We start from the raw sequence: 24,381 nt of genomic DNA on the forward strand, positions 1-24,381 counted from the left end.
CAGGGAGGTGACCCCATGGAGGAGAAAGCAATATGAAGTTTCCTACGAGGAATAAGCTGGGGGTTTGCCATCACCAACCTGATGCACACCTTGAGTTTGCCTTTGTATAACAGGGGGGATTCCCTGCCTGTTTCTTTCTCCCATCCCAAGTGGTCCTGAAAACGTCTCCCCATTTCAGGTTGTGAAAGCCTGAAATTTTTTGTTTGTTGGCACCATTTCCCTCGCAGACAGGGAGGGTCGTATGGCTGCACTATAGCCCTGGCCTGGGCAACTCTGGGACAAACACCAGCCTTGTACTGCTCCTGACTCACAGCCAGCCAGCAACGCTCATCAGCAACATAACAGTGAGCTGTGGGGAAACCCGCAGGGAGCAGGGCTCCAACAAGAAAAACAAGGGATTATATTTTTCTCTGGAAGGCCACAAAGGGCTATGTGCAGCAGAAATATGATTCTGCATTATTATACACACTATGAGGTCCCAAAGATTTTACTTTAATGCAATAATTTAATTCAGAGTAGTGTCTAGTAACTAGTTCTTTTTGTCATTTTCTTGTTAACAAATAAGACTGATCCTGCTTTACTTTCTATATATGATTATAACAACAAACATCCTCATGTGCATTTGCTGTGCCAGAAACAGTAGTAAAACAATTCCCTTCCATATAGCAGTAAATTATTTCCCACATGCAAATTATAAATAGTAAAAAACCCCTTCCTTTTGGAAGAAAATGTTAAGTACTTTATTCTGTACTCACAGTAGTTTAAGACATCCACAAGGAAAACACTAAGGGGCTACAACTGATCTTACTGCTGGCATCCGTCTCCCCAAACTGGTACTCGGTGAGTGAAGGTGGAATAACCACTAGATGGGGATGTCCGGCTTCAGAATGTAACAGACCCAAGAGTGGGAAACAGCGTAACAAACTGCGATAAAGCCTTTCCAGTGTATTACGAAGTAAAGAGGAAAGAAAAAAGGAGAAAAAGAGAAGCAGAGCCCATGCACTCGCCTTCTCCATGTCTTTTTCTGGATTGAGCGAAAGACCAATGAATTGATTCATACTGTGCAAGGGATAAACAGTACAAGAGAAAACGGGTAGAAAATGGTATCAGACCAATGTGTATTCATTCCCAAACTGACTTGAAAATAGTTTCAACAAATATCCAAACAAGAGCAAACTGCTGATGCATCTCCCCTGACCTCCTGGCAGGTTCTCACCCTTCAGACCATCTCTCTTCTCTGACAAGGGATCTTCTGTAGTTTCACCTGCTCTTTATCCTCCTCTTATCTGCTTGTCCTCTTTTCCACCCTGATAACCTTATGGGTCCTCTCCTCTTCCCCTCCAGCAGCTGATGGCCAAATTCTGCTGATCCTCTATCCATGCTTTTTTCTTTCCAGGTTACAGCTAGAACTTCAACATGCATCTCCTGTCTAAATTAATGCAACCTACCCCTTCATTACATGTGCATGGCCCTCACCTCTTCAGTCCATGACAGAGCTCCTGCACCTACCTACATTCTTCCTCTTCAAATGGTTCTGCAGGTCCTGGGGCATGAAGGCTTTGTTATTAGTCCTCACCCTCTTCACAGCACTGGCAATGCTCTTTTCCTTCCCACTTAATCAGCTTTGTGGACCACTGGCTCACTTGTCCCTCTTCCTCCTCAAGAGTGCATTACCTTTTGCATTAAAATTCAAGGCCCCTTTTCCTTCCATCTTCAAACCCCCCTCTTCTAATACTACCATTCTCCCCAGACCCTAAAAGCAAGTGGCCAAATAATCACAGAGAAGCAGAGCAGTGAGCAGTGGGGAACTACTCAGAGATACCTAAAAAATTTCATACATCACTTTAAAATTCTAGTATATGTCAAGAGAAGGCGGCACACCAAAGTCAGACTCTTTTATGTTTGGTCTTGGCTCATAATTGCAAGAGAATTTGATTATACCTTCCTGTAGATGCAGACAATCATATGTAGGAATGACACATATCTGAACGTAAGTACTTTCTTTGAAGGAGTATGTGAGAGATTCACAACAGCTTTCACATTAAGAACAAACCCACAGAAGATGCCTGGGGAACCCTTTTAGGAATACAGACGGATTTGGGGATATTTCAAACAAACTGGATCTTCCTTTTTCCACAGCTGAAAACTATTTACTCACATAAAAACTTTCTAACCAATACTTGTTCACACTGAAGAAGACATGAAGTCTTTTAAACTTTTCATTGATTGCTTTTCCTTGTCCAAAGGAAGAAGATTACAAACAAAACACACTGTGTATTGCTTTGAAAGTAGCTGGGCATCTCCTTTTTAAACACCATTGTGTTAGAGTGAAAAATGGTAAAAAAATAAGGAAAAGGGGTATTAGAAAAGTTTTCTTCAACTTAATGTGAAAAAACTTTAATTTGTTTCTAAAACTGCATTTCAGAGATGACACATATTTGATCAGGCTTTCAAACTCTGAGAAAACAAACAAAAGAAACAGTTAATGTCCAATATGTTTTGTCATAACTTTCAACTTACTGAAAAGTAAAGATAAATACAAAAAGCACTGCAGGCTGTATTCTTGATCTACCATTCATTTCAGCCAAAGATAAAATATTTACTGATTTCAGCAGTACAGACTCAGCCCCCTCTGGGCATTTTATGTAACATATTTGGGATCTGAGAAGATGCTGTTAATGGTCACATGGGAGCCTCAGTGCATTTCCAATACAATTCTATCACACCACAGTAACAGAATAAAATTTTTCCATGTAATTCTAAAACTTCCATACCTTCTCACTGGTAAAGATTCAGTCAAGCTCATTATAGACTCTGATACGCTCCACATCTGACTGGAAAGGGGCATTTTGCCATTTGCAAGGCACGGTGTTCCCCATGTTCTGGTCCTGCTCAGTGCTCTGTGCAGCCAATTAGGCTGTGGAATTCCCTCCCATCAGGCATGAAGAAAGTAATTCATTGCATTATGCTCGAGCATACCAGTGTCTGGGTGGGCACTCCCATTTACTAAAAGAGTAACTATATGTCCACATCAGAAAAGACTTTAACTACAGCTCCATGAAAGATCCTGTGCAAAGATCTCTTGAGGAGTTGCGGACAATACTCCCAAAAGGAAACCTGAGACCATCCTCGGAATTACAACATCATCCACTACATCAAGGAAGCATAAAACAGCTCATTAGCAGCCCTATCAAGTGACAGACCTAAAGCCAGTTCCAAAGTTGTCCACACCTGTCTGCCTATAGTGACTGCCAAAAAGCCAAATTCCTCTGGGGAAAGAATCCTTGTCCCTCTTCTACATCTGGATATTGTGATCCCAATATGCTCCAGGGAATCACAGGTTTTACAACAGCAGGGTGCACAGTGAGGGTGAAAAGAGAAGCAGATGCTGTAAGATCCCTCCTCCAAATGAATGAATTCCACACTACTGTGTTTCAAACATGAAAACCCAAAATGCCATTAAAAATATCTGCCAGTTTTAAGTACCACTATTTTAAGTAGCAGAATATTAAGTAGTCTAGCAAAAAATACATATTGGCATTTCTAACACATCTGGGTCACACATGTTTATAAGTGAAAATGCACAAGCCATACTACGATCTTAGGAACTCATTTACAGTAGGCACCCTAAGGTGTTCTTCTGATGGAGTAAGAGCAAACTGTATTAATAATACAATAGTTATTGTACAGTTTCACACCGAACTCCAATACCATACCAAAAAGCCTTAATTATGACAAAGCTGAGCATAACTCTTAAAAGCAAGCAGAAAAATCTATCTTTCCACTTCATCCTTCACAGCAATCTGAATTAGTGTCCCAGGATCTGTTTTCTGTAGGCAGTGGGATTTTTTTTTAACATGCTTTATATATGCTTTATAATGCTTTATATACAGGCCTCAGGAAAGATCTATCAAGAAATTTGACAATGAGTTCATAGAAATTAAACTAACAACTGACATGCACAAATATCCATCAGATATTCAGTGACTGGACTACAAAGATCACACCTACATCATATGACATTCTATAGAAAGATGGGAACAGCCTCAGCTAGAAACCAGACATATCTATCCTTGTGGAAATCTTCTCCAATTGTTGCAAACTACAAGAAAAACTATGATAAACAGATGATTACACAACATGGTAGAAAGGGTGAGAGAAGAGAGATGCATTTTTTTTCCAGACAATTCAGTAAGAAATTTCATCTCTCTGTAATGGTGTCTTGAAAGTGTGAAAAAGGACTACTCATTAATGCCAGTGCTGTTTGTTTTCCTTCCTGATATAATTACCGTTATTACTCTCAGAATTTACTGCAGTTTTACAGTAAAAGACATAAAACTAGATGCAATAGAGCTGTGGTGGTACGTGGCTGTAATAAGACCAGAACCACAGATCCTGTAGAGTAGAAGAATATTAGACAGCAGAAAATTAGAACTCCTCACGCTGTCAAAACACTACAAGGTACTGCACTGAGTCACTTGCAATCCTATGTATAAGAATTTTTCAGAAGAAATTACAATCTTGCAAGAAGCGAAAGGTAGAAGAAGCCTTCCCAGTACTTTCCTAAATGATTCTTGTGCTTCCACTGCAGGAACATAAACCTACAAGAGTTTTTTTCCAAAATATTAAATTTGGTTTTAAGTTTTGATCCCAAATAACATTGAACTTATATAGGTGAAGACACGTGAAAAGAAGGCCTTGGACTTCTGTGCTTGGGAAAGAAAAGGATTTAACAACAGCCTGAGTTCCTTGATTATTTCACTATAGCTTCCCCATTGTCTAGAACTGCCTCAAATTTTAATTCTAATTCTAGGCTTAATTAATTATTAAAATAAATGCATGGGTTTGATGTAAAGAAAAGATGCAATAATACTGGAAGACCATTTAATCTCTCTTAGATTACAAAGACTTGTCTAGCAAAAGTCTGAAGCACAATAAAGATCCCAAAAGGAAAGTCTCAATGGCAGCATCCACATCTGAACACCCAGTTGCTTCTCTCCACTGGCCAAGCTGCTATGGATTCAGCAGCCAGCACAGGTACCCTAACCAGTCACTGCATCTTCCACATTTTGGAACAAACCTGCAGTAATAGGAGGCAGGGCAGAGCCTGAAGCAGGTTTAAGGAGGCAGACAGGAATTCAGTAATCCAAAGGCCTGCATTCCTGGCCCTTGTGAAGGGACCTACTTCCCCAGCTGCAGGATGCAAGTGCTCAGAAGCCCACTCAGTTATGTACCAAGCAGAGATTTACATTGCTGTAAAAAGTCACATATCATGGCAAAACGTGTGAGAGAAATTCAGAAGGCTCCTCGTTACAGGTAGGAGGGCAGTAACAAGAATCTACTTACTAAGTTTCCCCTCCCTGCCACAGTACTGAGACACTTTTTAAATATTTCTCACTCAGTGTTTTGCCTTTTACCTTAACAAAACAGGCAGAAATTTTAAGAAATCCCTACCTCTGGAAAGGAGTCCTTGTAGTACAAATCTGCTGAGAGGTACCACCAGTAGTAGGTTTTTTTAAATTAATTACCTACCTTATGAAGATAATAAAAATCAGATCCATTACAAACACCTGCATGTTCTTCTAGCACTTGAAGGATGTCTTTAAAGAAACCCTTGGCATCTGTAGCTAAAGGCCCTGTGGGACAGCCCAGGGTTGTACCTGGCCACTTGGTCACACACGGTCCAAAAGCTGATGCACTGGCTTCTGCTCTGGACCATCACCCTGCCATTGCTCAAGCAGAACTTCAAACCCCATCGTCTGGTTGGGATAACTCAAATCCTAACCCATACCCCTCCCTTCAAAACAACATACACTGACCCAATTCATCATATTTTTTTAAAAATGTGTTATATATAACCAGTGTTCAGCTGCACAGTAGATGGCAGTAAATCTTCACTTGCCATGTTAGAAACCCTCTGGCCTTCCTTCAGAATGTAAACAATCTGTGGATGCATTTATGACATTTTTCAACATGCTGTAGAAGTAAACTCCCGCCCAACTACACGTCTTCAGCTTTCTCACCAACCTTTTCCCTAGGTCTGCACACGTGATTCTATTATTTCACCCGTGGTTCATTCTCAGAGCAATTTTATTCTGGAAAAGCAGTGGGATGTACATGCTCTTTAGCACCCTCACATGAAGACTGGCTTATTTCAGTGTAATGTAATCCAAAAACATACGAAACATAAAACAGAGGATTCTTAATCACAGCTGTAAATATGTTGACACACACAGAGTGAGGAAGGGAAAAAACACACTCAGTATTGCTGACAGTATGTGTCAAACAGCATTACCAGAAAGATGAGCAAGCTGCAGCATGTGATTTGGATGACACTTTGGGATACAGAAATATATCTCGATTTAGATTTTCTGTCACAGAAAAGCATCCTCTTCCTGCCAAGCCTTTGCAAAGCCCTGAATCTCCCTTAAGTTCTCAAATGCTCATCATTTAACCTCTTCTACTAAAGATGCCATTTCAAGCCTTAAAACACTCCATGTCCCAATCTGCAAAAGGTGCATTTGCTAAATAATGTTACATATACAGATGTCAGCTCCCAGTAATTTATAGGGCACATGAAGCCATGAAAATTGAGCCAAGAAATGGTTTTCACAGAGGGTTTGTCCCAGAACACCAACTGGTAGAAGTTTTCCCAACTCCCTGCCTTGGTTCATGGATCTTCATCAAAATGAACAAAGGTTTGCTAGATCAGCTTTTTGATCAAGTTTACTGTTGGTTAATTGGCCATAATTCCAGTGAAATTGTAAAATTCACACCAGTGAGGAAAGCAGCCCTTTAAGTGCCTTCTCTTCATGTACTATCCAGTATACAAATAAAACTCATCTCAAAAAATACTATTATGTCTTGTTGTGTTTCAGAAACTTTCATAAAAAGCAGGGAGGAAACACAAAACAATCTCTCTTTACATTGGATGATACTAATTAAACCCCATCAATATTGTACCAACTTGTAACAGTGCACAGAAATCTGTTTTACATCACATCTTTCTGACGGACGGCATTCCAAAATAATTTTGGTGCCAACTCTCACATTCCCAAAAGTGTTTTAAAAAACCACCTTGCAACCATCTGTAGAGGTCTCATAACTTGCATCCAGCACTTGAACACTGACTCTCAGGGAATTTTGGGCCAACATTCAAGATCAGTACCCTGGCACCTGCACAGGGCAGTGGGGAAGTGTGAAATCTTTGGGACTCAAAACCCCACCAGAAACATCTTCTGACCACATTTATATGAAAGTCAGTCAAACCACTCCTGCAGTTCTGTTTCTCATGAGCAGCAGCTGAATTGCTTACAAAAGTAATTTGCCTGCTGCACTAAAGCAATTGCCTCTGCATTGCTCCAGGGTGCTGGGGCAGCAAGGACAGAGATTTATGCCAGGACTCACAGACAATACCGCCCTTGTGCCCTCTCTGTTCCAGCAGGACTTGCTTGCAGGGAGTGGAAAATGCTTATAAACAATACAACTTTTCTTCGAGGGAATAATGTTGTAGATTCATTTCTATTGTAATTTTGAAGTACTCTGTACACATATGTGACCTTTTCTACTTTTTAAAAGACTCATCAGGGAGGCCCAGCAGCCATTTACTGCAGAAATAAAAGGGAAAAAGAAAGCTACCTATGAATACTAGTTGCCATGCAGATGAGCTGGATGCAATGAAGTATCTGCTCAAGCTGGATTTGCTTGAACCCAGGAAAGAAGTTAAGAGGAAATTATTAAGTGCTGGGGAAAACCTGTAAATTTTCACAACCCACCTCATATCAGCCAGAACAACATATGCTTCGGAGCAGTGAAAAGGAATAAGCCCACTTAGAGATGGTATCAGTAGTATGTGTGCCGGTAAAGTAAACTCTAGAAATGTTCAATATATGTAGTTTTGTGTAGTTTTAAACAGTGGAAGTTATTTTAGAGGTCTTTCTTTTTTTTCTTAATACTTTCTGATGTACACAAAAATGTGTAACTGAAATTAGAACAAATATCTCTTAGAAATTGTAGAAATGAAATAGAAATGAAAAGTCTCTGTGGTGAAATACACACATATATGTGGATGCCTTTGTGTGAATATAAACAACTACACATATCATACACACATTAAGAGACACATACACCAAATTCATGAAGACAACTAGATTCTCCAAATTATTTTTACGACTTGGCGAAGCTGCAAACCACATCTCATGGGCAACCTTGGGCCTCCTAGTTAGCTCCACCCACTGCAATTTACCCAGGGGCAATGATTTGTAGAACTGTCATGTTCTCTGAAGGTCAGGGATCTTGCACCTTCACCATCAAACCTGCCTAACTTAGGCTCTAAGCCACTCACCACCACTATGGTAGATCCCTGTGCCTTCTTTTCTTCCTTTAGATGTTCATAGCATTGTTAAAAGAAGAAAGAGAAAGAACTTGCTAGAAGTGTATCAGTTTAGTCCTTATTAAGAAGTGCAGTATGAAAAAAATCTCAATGTTTTCAAGAAGCCTAACAAGAATATGGAGGTTGTACCTGTGAAAAGTCTCAGAGCTCTGAATTAAAACTCACCTCACTGGTCAACCAATAGCAAATACTTCACCTCTTGGTCCCAGGACAAAGCCCACTGGTTTCACACCGGCTTCACAACATCTACATCCATGTAAAAGCACAGGTTCCTCTACACCAGCAGAGCAATTTCAACCCAAGACTCCCATTCAGCTCAACGTAACTTGCTTTAGGTGAAGCACAGAGGAACTTTCCCAATTGTAATCTGATGTTTCACAGCTTATGAACAATTATCTCCCTTCTCAAACACTGAATTAAACACCCTAACAGGGCCACAAACTTAAGATTTCCTTGTCAAAGTTTTACAAACCTCCCTCAAAAGATACTCCACTATCTTTGAAGCGGCATTACCACCCGTGGTTAGAGCTGAAAATTTGCCAAAAAGCTGCAATACTTTAATTAAAAAAACAAACAAACAAACTAAAAATCACATAATTATTTTCTTTCCCACTAATTCCTCCAGGCCACCGAAGCATGTGTTTAACATTCAGTGGCCTATTTAGGGGTTTAAGGCAGAAGAATAAATCAAATAATCACTTCTGTTGCTTCCAATATAAGAAATACTGAAATTCTTTGGTGGATTAAGGCCCCAGACACTACAAGTCAATGAAGCTCTGTAGTATGGTATTATATCTACATATTTACTCCAGGGCAGCATTTGCTGCACCCTCACTGTAGGATAAAGTGTTCAGCAAAAGAAAGCAAAAATCCTTGCTGTGACATATACACACTCACTTTGGAGGAGCTAATCTTTCAGTATGAGCAAAATGACCTAGATAAACATCTCTTCACACTCCATTAAGTTATGAGCCTCCTCTACATCAAAGACAACACACAACAGCTGAGTCATATACAGTATTTGCGTGACGTCCACTTGTCCAGTACAAATGTCCCTACAGAACCTAAATATCTTCAGCTTGAGAGAAAACTCAAGACAAGCCTCTGATACTGCAACAGCAAACACACAAGATCCAGACACTCACAGACTCGTGACCTTTATTACACCCCATTACAGGCTGCTCACTAGCGTGTGGACAGCCCTATTTATGGTAACATGGAACCACTGCAAGTTATCCCCTGTCTGAGAGCTTGGAGACTGGCATACCTGAACCATCAAATATCTCAGCATTCCTCACACGGGGCTTGTTTTGCTCTAGCAAGAGACAAATTGGGGTCATCCCCAGCCTGTCTTGGTTTTAGTTCTAACTAAACACAGCAACACAGCAGGATATGATGACATGGCATGAGGAGGCAGTACTCAGTGCTGACTACTGGTGATCAAGCTGTTTCCATGACTCTAAAAGGAACACAAACAGGAATTCAGAAAAAATCTTTGCTCATGAGCCAGAGATCAAAGTCAATGAGAGACAAAGCAGTTGGGGATGATGAGAGATTTATACCACTTTTTACCACTTCTCCCCTTTTAATCTTTTCCTTGTCTCCCCGCTGGATAAATGCAATTTGAGTTCCCTGTTTCTATGTAGAAACAGCTTCTTCAAGCTTTTTTTCCTTTTGCATGCTTTGGTTCAATCCTGACACTGCCTCATCTGCCTTTTCCACTCCTTCTCTCATAATGCTGCGTAAAACCAGTTTTGTAAAGCTCAAGTCTGGACACACCACGGGGTCACCCTGCATTGCCCTGTGTGCCACAGCCTGGGATGCTTCACCTCGTTAATCCAGTAACATGCATTCGCTTGGGAGCAAGACCTCCTGCAAAACACCACTGTCTTGATCTAGGTTAGTCGTGAGAGGGCCAATTGATTGGATTTGTCTCCTTTTGCTGTGCTGCAGTGGCTAATTACTCTTACTATTGCAATGGAATTTTATTGCAACTTAAATACACATTTCTGAACTTATTACTTGGATTTGGCTTCAAAATATGTTGTGTTAACAAGGACTCGGCCTGCTGTACAAACTGAGGTTACAGTCTTATTCAAAACTGTGGTAATCTTTATGCCTCCATAGTGAACAACATCTAGATTTACTCCAAACTGTTGGCGAAAATGCTGAATAAGACCGTTTCCAAGTCTCTGCAGTATCACACTGAATAGATCCCTTTCTGAAGGAAATTCACTACTGCCAATGGTTCTTGGACATAGTTCTAAGTTTGTTTTTTTTTTAAATACAGTCAGAAGTTGTTGTACAGATAACGTGTTTCTTCCCTAAAAATAAAAAGACTGGGAGGTATGAAGCAAAATACATTGCAAACATGAAATCTCACTATCTATTTATCTACCTTTATCAAACAAAGCCAAAAATATTTGGAAAAAAAAGTTCAGCTAACTCCTTTTAATAGAAGATTACACTGACCAAAATAATTACACTTCTACCCTCTAAGCTTTCGTTATTTCAATTGCCTTTATCAATTGTATTCACCTTAAAAATTCCTATAATATTTTTTCTTATTTTTATTAGGCTAACCCCTCTACTGCTACACAGACCACCCCAGTCATCATTTTTCAACTTCTTCCTCAGTTTGAATTTATTCCCGCATTCCATGATTTTTTAATTACATTCTCAGGGTGAAAATCTCTAGGAACTTCAGGATCCAACTTCTCAGATCTTTGGTGCAGCTAACCAGATGGGCTGATTTTCAGTGCAGTTCTACTAGGAAAAACATTACCATATCCTTACTAAATATTGACTTAAGTGTGTACTGCATCCTCCTCATTCGATACAACAAGGTTATCCTGTTCTTTTCCAAATAGAAAATGAAGTATTTGTTGAAAAGTGACGTATTTATTGAGCAGTTCTGCTTTTTTTTGTATTAATTCTAGCTCATTTACAGTCTCTTTAGCTGGTACCGGGTCTCATTCCTTTCTAGTGTCTTTCTCCTGAAACATCTAATTCTTTCATCAACCATGGATTTTTTTTTTTAACTTCCCAGCCAGAACGCCCCTGTTGGTTTTTCAGTTTTTGAGTGGGAAGAGTGCAGTAGATATTTTGCAAGTGTGTCTTAACAAAACTCCAATTTAATTTATTCACTTCTATTTTTTCTTCCTGATCAACTCTGCTCAAAAGATTTTCCTGAGAGTGATGAATTCAGCATTTCAGAAACACCAAATCAGCATGTTACCCATACAAACCAGCATAAGCCTCTTCATTGGGAAGTAGGTCATGCTCACTGGTCCCTAGGCAACCACAAAATCTCACTCCCTTGATCAATTCATCTGCATCCCTGTTCATGACGTCTGAAATGGGTTCAGCTGGTACTGTGTGCTGTGGTTTTTGCATTAAAAGATTATTATCTGTTTTTAGCAATGCTAAGTGTGCTACTGTTGGCTGCATCAGATCTCTGGCATATTGAATGGCTCATTTTTAAATATTCCGTATCTGTTTTCCTTCTCCTCCCACACGATGCCATACAATAGACTAGTTCCCATCAGTCTCTGGTTTTATTTAATGGATTCTTTTCCAGAACTTGATTATCAAATTAATCCTTATGTAGTCAAAACTCAGTGGATATGAGTTACTCATCAATTCTTTAATACTATAACATCCACCATAATTTCTCTCTTTTTTTTCCTAGGAGTCTGGATGACCACGTGAGCAGAGAGGGAAGTGAATGGCACCACATCGCAAGGCAAGGACCAGAAAGTACGATGGCAGAGCCCTGGCTTAGGCAGATGTAAACTTGCTTCCACTGGGGCTGGGTGAGCTCCCTAGCAAGAGCTGCATCTAATGCTCAAAGCCACTGCTCAGTCACAATAACCTGACCTGGCACTGGTTTGACCACTGAAATATCTCACGAGCTTTATGACCCTAGTCACACAAACAGCTCCCCAAGGGTTTAGCAACATTTCTTAAAATGACTGAGAATATCAGTTCCCTCCTGCTGGTCTCCCACAGCCCACCAATGCCATGTGAGCAATTTCTCTCTAACGTATTTTGTAATAGGGGATCAGTCTCTTCAAAGCAATCTGAGCTCAGTTTGTACATTTGACTTAGCAACAGCACCCAATCCTGTAAATGAAATGTTAATTCAATGCCTTCATATCTGCTTCTTATAATGTCCAGACATGCTTTGCCTTCCAGTTTGTGAGGTATGAGCTGCTGCATGCAGGGAGCTCTGCAGCTCCCTGGAACCTGGCCCAGAGTTGTGCTTGGGCTCTACTAATAGGATGAATTTTGTTGGCTTATAAGGCAACGGTTCATAGGATGCTGCATATCTTTCTTCCTTTCTCCTGACAATTATCTTCTGGTTATAGATCAGAACCAAGATGAACAACAGGATATTTTTCTTAGCTACATCTAGAGACATTTCGTGCAGGTAAGAGTAGAAAGCTAAAAAGGTCCAAGTTGTAAACACAAAATTAGATGATGATGGAGAGACTAAAGCCAGCTATCAAAACATGGATGTTATTTTGTAAAGGTAAATAATTGTATCCCACTGTCACATACTTACAGTGACTGCATCTGTATGGTAAAAAAAAAAGAGGCAAATATAAAGAAATTAAACAAACATTTTCCTATTGAAATGGTCCATACTTTGATTTAAAATAAAAACAAAAATATGTGAAATGTAAACGAAAATGAGAACAATGTATTTTTTTAAATGTTCTTGCAGATGAGCAATGGACATGAAACAAAATTTTTCCTATTCTTGGCTGGAAAAAAAAGTGTTGCTTCTGGTTATCTGTCTTAGGAGACACAGAGGAATAAGGGAAAATTTCTTCGTATTGATTAAAACCAGCATTCAGATCCCAGTGTCTCAGAAGAGACAACCACAACACACCACCAAACACAACCACTAACTCTGGTCATCCCCTGTCCTGGCCTAGCTCACCAGAGGAGGTAACAGTCATTGCACACAAGCAATGTCAAGTGACAGCAGTTTTTCTTGACATACTCAGCAAATGCATCAACAACAGAAGTGAAATAGAGGTAGCCTGGGTCCTCCCTGAGGAAAGCAGGAGAAATATATCTAGACTTCACTCCTGACCTCAACGAGATTGCTGCTTGTCTTACTACCAGCATCTTGTTTTAACTCTCCAAAGCAGCAAGCCAAGAAGCCTAACAATAAAAGGCATTTAGGGAAAGCTGTTTTCATTCCTCCATATCCCACCAGTTCCAAGGACCAGAGGTTTGGGGCCTGGACTTCACTGTGTGACTGGTGTTCACATAACTGCAGCCTTAAAACCTGCTGGGCATGGCCGCCTGCAGACACAGCAGATTTCCATCTGTCTTCATCATCAAGCTGTGGCTGTCAATCCCACCAGCTTCACGGGAAACCTTGGTGTTACCAATCAGCTTAGCCTACTGTGCACACGCCACACAGCTATAAACCATAAATTTATTGTTTTTACAAGGGCAGTGGATTTAAAATTGCGTAAGCCTGTCAGATGAAGAAATGGGAGGCTATTGGACCAGCTGAAATACATATGCAAACAGATAAAACCATAGGCACCAGTGTCTTGGGATATATATGAACCCTGAGCCTACAACGTATATATAAGCACAAGACAGAAAAGGTATTTTGTATTTCTCACAGACTGGCACATGCAAGAACTGCACTTGGAGGAGCAGTTCGCCACGTGATCTCTAAAGGCAGCCATGGCAGCAGCATCTTCTACAGATACAGAGAGACAACAGGTGGGAGAAGCAGATGAGACAAGATTTCTTTTAGGTGTACAAAGTTTGTATTTCATTCATGCTATTTGTGAAATAGAATAACATCAGCAAATAGTCATGAGGCCACAAGTTAGGAAATTACATCATATATTTGGCAATGACTGCAGGATATAAATAACCTGGAACATCAAACCTGCCATAGAAACAGATGCAAAAAGGAATTCACTTGCCCCTGTGCAATTTGTAGTTTGTAACATTTACATGTGGATGGGCAAGTTGTTTTTTGTTTCCAAGGAGTCAAGACAGACCTAGTAGAACTGGATTGCACATTCCCACACAAAGGGCAGCAAGGGATTGTTACAAGCTGCAGAGCATAGCACAAAAGCTAATTTGGTACACTGAAAAAACATAAATCAAAGAAAGAGTGTAAGGAACCCTTTTCTATCTCTCCATTTGCCCATTCAGAGTAGTTACAGAAAGAGAAATTACTCTCAGTGCTATAATTTAGTATGAGTAACCCTTATAAAAATTCTCTGTAGCCAACCTTACAATAGAAACAATATACCTCCCATCTTCCCTTTGGGTTATTTTAAACCCAACTCTGAGTAGTTCAATGCCTAGAGCCAGACCCTCCAATGAAAAGAGCACAGGAATAATTTTATTCCCATAACCTGTCTTAAGGTCCTTCTTGGAGCAAATGTGCACAACACATGCCTTCAGAACAGGGCATAGTGAATCATCTGTGATTAAATTAAACTAAATTAATTCTATGCAAACTAATATTTATTGACTTCTCTTTTTATAATATAATGACTTATTTCTCTGCATAAAGGTAGGCATAGATAACTGAGATCCACAGGACAGTGGACCACACCTATCCAAAACTACAGGTATCCTATACCATTCGTTAAAGGGGACAGCATGGATGAACTCCTGGGCATTGGAATGAACACAACATCAATTTAACAGCTAGAGGGTCTTCAGAATAAGGAATTGTAAGTAGACAAACCTGCCTGTGAGGCCAAACAATTTGGTCAATCATAATTCATAATAATGCAAATAAAATAAAAACACTGTTTGGAAATACTATCAGCACTTCACCACGCTGATCTTTAGTAACTTTCCTTCTTCCTTCCCACTCTCGACAGGGGATAAGAACCAGCCTCAGTGTTTTGCTGAGGAAAGATGCAAGTGAATCCCACCCCTTCCGCTAACATCCTTGCTTGCATGGGGATAGCACTTTCCAGGGAAATTATAAAACAGATTCCAGGCAAAATACTTTGTGTCTTAGTGCCTACCACTCACAGCAAAATGTAGAGGTTTTGGTATGCACTGTGCAAACATACACAGAACTAATTCTTGCTGTTCAAACTCCTCCCCATCTTGCAACACTGTAAGAGCTTGAGAAATCACCTCAATCTGGATTTACTGCATTAAAGATTTGTATTGCTGGCCTTACCTCCCCAAAATTAGTCTTTGATGTTTCAATCTGCAGAGTCTTTTCTTTTTTCAAGAACTCCAAGGTGCTTTAGTAATTCTGCTTAGTTATGTTTTGCGGTTTTGGATTGCTGACTATTGAGTGTAATGTACTTTTTACATGTGAGAGGGAAGGCAGAGAAATTGAGCAAACCCACCATAAGCAGGACCATGACACTGGCATTTTCTTAAACGAATCGGGTTAGCACACACATTTAACTAGCAGGAGGTGTACCCATGTGACTTCAGTAAGCCTTCAACAAGTTAAATCAATAGTGCTCTAAAGCACAGGTGTTCACTGCTCATTTAAGCTTATCCAGATATTGGTTGAAACATTGTACAGGTTAAATAACTGCAACTTCCAGAAACACACCAGGAAAGAAGGACTGCTTGTCTATTCTAAGGCTTGATGTATTTCTTTGTCTTGCAGCTACAATTCATAACCATATGCAGAAGTCCTAAGATTTCTAGTAATTAATTGGAATCATGATCACATGATCACATAATAATTATCCTACAGCATAAAAATAATCTAAACACTGAGGAACAATTTCAAGCAAATGGCAGTCGTGCTGATTGAGATTTTAGAGATGCTGCAGGGATATTGCTTCCTTGCTTCTAGCACTGACATAATTTTAAGATACAAATATAAACAAATCTTTATAGTGTTAGCCATCAGCCTTCACACACGGCTGCTGCAATCACTCCTCCCCTAGACTTTTCTTATTTTCCATAAGGATTTAAACTATTTTGATCATGCCCTCTTACTCAGACCCTTTTGCAGTGCAGATAGTAAAACACAAATGTTATTTAAGCACAGAAATCCTTAAAGTAGATTTCACTGGGGTTAGGGATTATTTTTAGCCCAGCCAGCACAGAGATGCACTGGAGTGTTTACTAGCTTGAACATAGGTCATAAAGTTTGCATTTGTGGTTACCAAAGACCACCTGCAGTTGAGATAATTTATGATCAGTGACAACTGTTTATTACTCTCCAACAGGCAAATAAATTTAACCCTTCTCTATCAGCCATAAAGTTTCTGAGTGAACACTACAGCAACGACCTTTGCAGTGTCTTTCAAGTGCCTCTTTCAACCCTTGTGCCTACAGAAACATACAGGGGACTTGCTGCCCTCAGAGTTACAGGCTTTCTATGCTGCTCAGGTCTTCAAGTGGGAAGTGCCAATTAGACATGCAAAGCCAAAACCCCCCAGAAACCTCACAGAAACAGCAGGTAATTAAGTTATCTGGAAAACATAAGAAGCCCTTCTGCAGAAAGAAAGAAGAAAGAATTCAGGAAACCAGACCTGAGAATTGGATACATTACTGAATAACAACCACTTCACATTTTATCAATTTCAATATTATTTCACCTCAAATTAACCCTGCATGTATTCGTAAATCCCTGTGAAATATTCAGATATGAAATGCAAAGCCATTTTTTTGCACAGTATTTTCAAATATGTCCTCTTCTGCTTCTATCACCTGTTATGTTTGTATTAGTTTCCTGTTGTCTATCATCTTCTTTCTATGTCCCAACTGCAAATTCATGAAGAAGTTTCTAAAAAAGCCCCCTGGCCCACCTCTCCCTTGCTGACTGCCTTGGGTAGGAGGCTGAGGGACGCTGCAAAAGGCAACAAGATCTTAATTGACCAGGTTTGGGCAAACACAAGAAATGATTTACAGGATCAGGACTGAAATGCTATGTGATGGGTCTTTTCTGCTCTATTAAACAGTGACTGCAGCTCAGCCCAGAAAAGCTGCTCTACTGTTCTACCTGGTAATAATACAAAGGATGAAAGAAGGAATTGCATGTTTTTCCAAATCAAAGCAATTCTCCCTGGGAATTCTGCATTATTATATTTGCCTACCACAACACAAATACGATAAGCCTAGATTTTAAGTCACCTTTGATTGATGTCCTGTACAGTCAATAGATAACACTGATGGTAAACAAATAAAGTCACATGATGGTTATAATTTGGATTTTGGACTGCCTAGATTGGGAACAATGCAACATTTCTCTAATTACCGCAAGAAACTAAAACAAGTTTGGCCCTTTTTTATAAGCCTAATTAATAGAATTTGAGCTTCCTAAGTCAAAACAGACACCCATTTTTCTTCTCTTCATAATGAATTAATGTTAAATAATGCATAGATCATCTTGCATCTAAATCAGGTAAACAGCCCCACCTGGAATCCATTCTCTAAGCACAGAAAACAATTCTGAAATCTGACTTTCAAAACAGAATGATCACTCCATTCCTCACCAATTCCAGTTTACCATATAAATTATTCTGGATGAATTCTTGTTTGTTATTTGTGTGAACACAAGTATTCTAGCAATTAATGTCCATGAGAACCCAAGTTCAGTCTGCATCACTTGTCATTCTTAGATAAATACTAATGCAAATGATTTTACACAGTGAATTAATATCTACTACATAGCTACCATGACCTCCTCAACTTCATTCCCTGGGATACTCAGGGCAACTAAAAACAACCATCCTGATGTTATTCCAAATTTTGCTGAAGCCAAGAAAAAGATTTCTACTTATTTCCACAGAAAAGAATGAATTCTCTTAACCATACACTTATGCCTTTAAAAGTGTTGTCTCTGAGTCCTTAATTCATTTGCCACCAAAATATTCTGTGCAAAAGTACTGGGCAAGACAACACTGGCAGGTCTCCTGGGGTTTCCTGACAGATTACTATAGTCTGCAGTCTCCAAGGTTGGGCTACTGGTTCTCCATCATCCAGCTGCCAACCTGGCAAGCCCTGGGAGAACTGGCTGTGGATAGGGCTTTCAGGGCTGGTCTGCTGGATCATCAGCAAGGTGCTGGGCAGTGCATGACTGAGTTTCGCATTTGTGGAGGCAGGAACCTGAAGCACTGGTTGCAGCTGAGGCTCAGCTCCTGCCTCCATCCCAGGCTGGGTGCCCTAGGAACCCAGGCATATGCTGCTGAAACCATCAGGAACTCCAGCTTCTCTGCAGGGAGTTCCTCCAGCTCAGCCTCCTGAGCCAAAGGGCCAAAGCAACTCAAACATCTCAGCTGTGAATGATGCAGAGGCACTGCCCCTCAAGCAGGGAGCTCCTGCTTGGATCATCTGAGAGGAAAAAAAACATGAGTCAGAAATTTTATATCTTATATGCTTGCAAGAAAAAGCCTATTAGTTCAGATCATACAGTACATGCTGTGTTTTTTCATAGAGGGACACTGCTCTAAAAAGCAAGCTGACACATTCTGCACTGACTTTATCTTCCAAATGATTTCACATTTTCTGCCAAAACCAGCACATCATAATAATCTTGTCCTGGAATGGAACGCGGGAGAAATTATTTATTACATATATTCACATACATATGTACTTCTCAAACTAATCAGATGTTTGCTCATATTAGTAGCTGGGACAATAAATAGATTAACACCTTATTATCTCCCACATCTGTGAAGACTATAGTTATCTACTCCTTGGCAAGCACTTTGGGTTGTGCAACAACATAATTATGCATCATTCTCACATACTTTTGTGCAATGGAGCTCTTGTGTGAGGTGTCAAATTTGTTTAAAAAAAACTTACAAGGGAAATAAATTTTAGGTTGCTTCATTCAACTGCTTATTGATGCAGCTCAACATCTCCAAAATCTGTGTTCCTGACAATGCAGCTTGAACTGTAGACAATTTTTAAAAGTAAGATTTGTTCATAGTCCTTGAATTAGCTTACACTGCTGAGCCAAATGGAGCCCAAACTTCAGCCTGGTTGCACAAGTGATTTAGAAAAATACATGTAATTGAAATTAAGGATGCCAGATTTACTGCTGGGATATGCTGCTGCATTCCCACTGATCTCCATAGCATTAGTTAAGAGCGGAGGTCACTTTGCATTCCAGCACGCTTGAACAACCCCCTGAAGAGCAATGCCATGGGCTCTAGAGAGCTTCTGAAGACTAACAGAGCACAGGAGAGGTGAACAAGGGCAAGATGTCTGATGTCTTGAGGTATGTCTTTACAGACAAACAGCGAGACTCTTAAGAAAGAGATTGAGTTCTAACAGGTTTTCAGAGATCTGAGTCATCAAGAGAAAAAACAGGGCACTCGGTGCTAATTTTGTTAGAACTTACTGATTGCAACTACTGTTTAATCAGCATACTTAATGTCATTCAGTACAATGAATATTAACTTACTGATGAACAAACATAATGTATTTGCAGCAATAGTCAGTTCTTCAGAGGAAGGCTAAAAGTCTCACAGCCCTCTGATGAACATGCTAAAACACATCAAGATAACTATCAGTAGGAAACTGAAACTGGCTGGTTAAAAACCATGTTCAACTGACTGATGTATGTCTCTTTGGACTCATGATATCTGAGAAACTAAAAACCCTTTTGGAAGTATGACCCTTACAAGTGTAGGGCAATCTGGATCTCCTGCACATCAGATTCCTGCCTCTCTTGTCCCCCCAACTCATTTTCAAGCTTTCAGTTTTGCTCTGCTAAAGATAAAGGGAGTTCAATGCTATGTAGGTGAACATGCAGAGCTCCTGCTGCTTTTGGGATGTGATCAGAACAACAGTGCTAGTCTCACATGTTCATATAAAAAAAAAAGCAATAAAACTTGAAAGAAAGTAGAGGGATGCTGTATCTCAGGAAACAAAACAGCAGATGATCCCCAAATTCAGAAGGTTTATCCTGTCATGCAATGAGGCCCCAAATTTCAGGACAGACCAAGAAAAGCTGCTACTAACCCAGCAGAAAGGAGTTCTGCAGCTCAAGTGCTGCAAAGCTAGGGCTCTGATATAATACAGGATTAAGCATTGGGCTTATAGTACTCTTTCTGAAGATTAGTGTAAAATTTCTTCCTTAGATAATGCAACCATGTCAAGAGTCAGTCCCACTTCATCTAGTCATCAATATCTTTATGTACTGTGATTAATGTATTTCTAATTTTCTGATTCCTAGGGAAAAGATCCCATTAGGTTTTGGTGTAACCCCTTTTCCTCACACAAGATTATTGTGTAACTTGCTGGCTAATGTATCCACCAGGGAATGAAACACAGAATTTATCTGACGTTCCTGCATTACTGCCCTGGAGCAGATGCTCCAGCGCAGAAGATTTTCAGATTATCAAGATGGGGTAAGAGGAATGTGACGGCCTCTGGTAGTCTATGTAGGGTCACTTATCAAAAAGACAGCTGGTGTAAGATTGCTATGTTCTCTTCTTCCAGTGCAACAAAAGGTACTTTAAAAATGTTTTAGATAATTAAGTTGAATCTTATTTTCCAAAATAGAACAGACTGAGGAATTCATTGCCCCAGCTGAAGAATTTGTTTCCTTGATGCTGAAATAGCCTCAGTAACATAGTGTTATCCTTCCTCTCAGTCTCCATATGTGTCAGCAGATATTTCCACTAGGTACACTGCTCTCAAAGCACTCAGACAAGAGGCTAGAATCATGGTTTACTGTCCCAGTAAGACATTAGGCTGTTCTTGAGTAGAAGATCTGGGGTATCTTACTTTGACAACCTACAGAACAATTAAACACTTTAAAGGAAAGTAATCTGTCAACTTGTGGAGTAGAAGAGATTCACGTTCTGTATCTCAAAAATGCAACGGTGGCAGAAAGTTGTGCAAACAATAATGAAACTTCGGATTGCAGTCCTGTGGTTGCGAGTAAGAAATCACACCTTTCATCTAACAACAAACAAATGCAACTTGTGAAAGAAAACAGACTAAAGACCACATGAGAACACAAGCAACAAGGAAAATTAGTCTGTAAAAGCCCAATTTCTAAGATACTTTTGTATCTGGCACAGATCAAGCACTAGAAAAGAAGCATGAAAGAGAAAGGTTGTGATGGGCATCCGTGTCGCCACAGCTCTGGAATGCTGCAGTGAATGTTTAAAGAAAGCCTCTCTGAGAATTGCAGGATCCACATGGCACGGTGCACACATGGTGCATAGTACAGCATTAACTGAGCAGAGGATCTGAACAAGGAAAACATCTGCATCTCCTCCTTTTTTACATGACTACAATTTCTCCTTCACAAGGGAATTAGGTGCCCCATCTGCACCAGAGCTAGCGCTGGCCAGCACACAACTTTCCTCTGGAAGGGATTTTGTCTAAGGACAAAAGCTGCTTTGAGAGCTGAACTTGAAGCTATTCTGCTCACAATGCACTTCAGTGACATTTAAAAAAAAAAAAGAACACCAGACAGAGAAAAAAAAAGAAAAAAAATCTGTTCCGCTATGGTTTTCCTGACTGTGAGCTTATTAAGGTAACCTTTGCATTTTTTCAATGTGTTTTCAGTGTTGAAAAGCCACGAGAAGGTGAACAAAATTGATCATGCATATAAGTACCATGACAGACCTGAAGAAAATAACATTTAACCAACGAGGAGGTGCCCGCAGGGCACATGCACACAGGGTTTACCCATTTCACTGTGCATGACTTGGCTGTGTAATACATATTTTGCATCATCCTCTGCCCCAATTTTTTTCACATCAAACCCTTGTAAAAAGATCAACGAGCTCTTAGGAGGATATGAAATTACTCACACAACAGAACACACATAAGCCATGGCTTAATTCAGCAGTGTCCTTAGCTGGCCACCTTTTCCTAGAGTATTTCCAGCTTCCACAAAATTTCTGGAAAGCAAGAGACCAATATTTAAGAGTCAGCAACAGTTTAGCTTGAGTTTTACACCATTTACATCTATTTATCTTTTTTTCCTCGCAAGGTTTCCATGTGACAGAAGAGCAATTTGCAACTGATAGCACTGAGATGCACGACTTTGCATACATTACCCACTATGGTGCAGCATAGAGATACTTCAAGATAGCTTAAAATAAACTGGCTTGAGCACAAAAAATGGGTCCAGATGTAACAACACAGACCTCTGCCATAGCTTCATCTATCCCAATAAGGATCAAAAGCAACTGGCACAACTTGTAGATACGTTAGGCTTGGATCAGTGCCCACCTCTGAGCTCAGCTTTGTGAGCGGGCTCTGCCACTCCTACCCCATTTTGAGCAGGCATTTTATTCCATTATAACAGCACTTCTGCACAGAAAGTTTAGCCTCCTGCTACCCATGTCCTCATTGCACAGCCACTTGTCACCAGCCCTTGCAGCAACACCCACATCGACATCAAACAGGCAAACTGGCTGTGCCACATATCCCAGCAGCAGCTGTGGCATCCACAGAGAACAAGAGCCTAAACATTCCCCCTCCTAACCCTATGGAGACATTGGAGACACTGCACTGGAACAGACAGCATCCTGCATTGCTGCCACACTGGGCAGGGGCCTCTGCAAAAGTAAGGAATAAAGTTTTCATGCACCTCAAAGGTGATTTACAACGAATGGAGATGGGGACGTGGGAGAGAAAAATACGTTATTTTTCTCCACATTTGTATGGCACATGAAATTGCCTTCTTAGCATACCTGGTCCCTCCAGGATACAAAAACTGTGGCAAATGAAGGAAATAACAAAATGATGACATAAGAATCAAAACAAAAATTAGGCATCTGAGACATAAGAGAGTTTTCAAAACTATATTAATAGTTTTGAATTTAAAAAAAAGTTTCGTAAAATATTCAACATTCTCTCCTTTTTCATGAGAGCAATTATATGCTAAATGTTCTTAAAACTGAGAACATCGAACAAAGAGAATCAGACATGAAATTCCTGATTACGTAGGAAGAAAGTACCTAAATCTCAACAAATTAAAAGATCAAACATCTAGTATTCTTTCAAAGATCAAACTTGTAGTCAATCATTCCTCAAGTTTAGCTCTTCTCATATTCGGGGATCTATTTTTTTTCTGGCTTTAAAGCACTTCCTAAACATCACTTCCACACCATCAGATGACCTAAACAGGTGATGCACTTGTATGCATAGTGCATATTTTATGATCTGCTAGACTAGGTTTTCCTGAAGTACGTTCAGAAAAAAGGCCACATGGAAGACAATTTCTTTCCACATACATGACCTAATTTAATTTTCAGTTGTTTCTGCATTTTATTTTTTTTTATGCTTCAGTTCAATTCCTGTTCTATTCTGTCCTCCGCTCAAGAAAGGAATCTAGAAATTTAAAGGGTAAGTCCAGGAAAAACTCACAATTTATTACAGAGGTTTACTTAAAAGAAAAAACAGCCGCAGTGGATTAATGTATTTCCTTTCCCACAGCTTTTTCATTTAAACCATAACTCTGCATATTTACTGCAACTCTTCCATCTGCCAGCAGCATTGTGCTGACACATCCAGCACACAGGCTGGGCACTGATGGTGAGGAGACAAGTCCCACCACTGCTCTCAAACTGTGATTAATATGGCATGAAGCCTGGTGAAAAGCCACACTTACGGACGTTGCTATCAACAGTGACCCAAATCTTTGTTATTTCAGCCCTTTATCCTAAATGTGAGTCCAGTCTTTAACAACATAAAATGCTTAAGAACAAAAACCAAACCAGATTGTCATCAAAAGCTTAAGGGCTATAATCAGACTTGCTCCTTTTTCTTGCAAGTCCTGCATTGCCTGTGTAGGGGGGAGAAGAAACGGCTAAGGCAGGCATTTGCTTTTTCTTTTATGAAAAGTATTACAGCCAAAGAGGAGGTACTTACCTTTTTACAAGGTCAAATAGAGTCCACATCACTGTCACAGTTTATCCTTTGAACCTGATCCTTTCAGCAGGCATATATATAAACACACACACTTGACAATATGGGAAGTGTTACTGATAGATAAGTTATGTAAATGATACAGCATTACTATAATCACC

General features: G+C 39.9%; 1 protein-coding gene across 2 annotated transcripts in view; it reads right to left on the bottom strand.

Annotated features, from left to right (window-relative positions):
• RBM20 (RNA binding motif protein 20) overlaps positions 1-24,381 on the bottom strand; it is a 100,737-nt gene that overhangs the window by 43,071 nt on the left and 33,285 nt on the right. Inside the window, exon 1 of one of the 2 annotated variants that reach the window (XM_027735255.2) lies at positions 22,156-22,207. The exons of the other annotated variant lie outside the window; for it this stretch is intronic. Coding sequence (XP_027591056.1) covers positions 22,156-22,178 — 23 coding nt within the window. The 5' untranslated portion in view covers positions 22,179-22,207. Of the gene's footprint in view, positions 1-22,155; positions 22,208-24,381 lie in introns of those variants that run through there. 2 annotated transcript variants of the gene reach the window in all.

This window comes from Pipra filicauda, unplaced genomic scaffold, assembly GCF_003945595.2.
Source record: "Pipra filicauda isolate LSUMZ 115617 unplaced genomic scaffold, ASM394559v2 scaffold213_size2393758_pilon, whole genome shotgun sequence".
NCBI classification, from domain to species: domain Eukaryota; kingdom Metazoa; phylum Chordata; class Aves; order Passeriformes; family Pipridae; genus Pipra; species Pipra filicauda.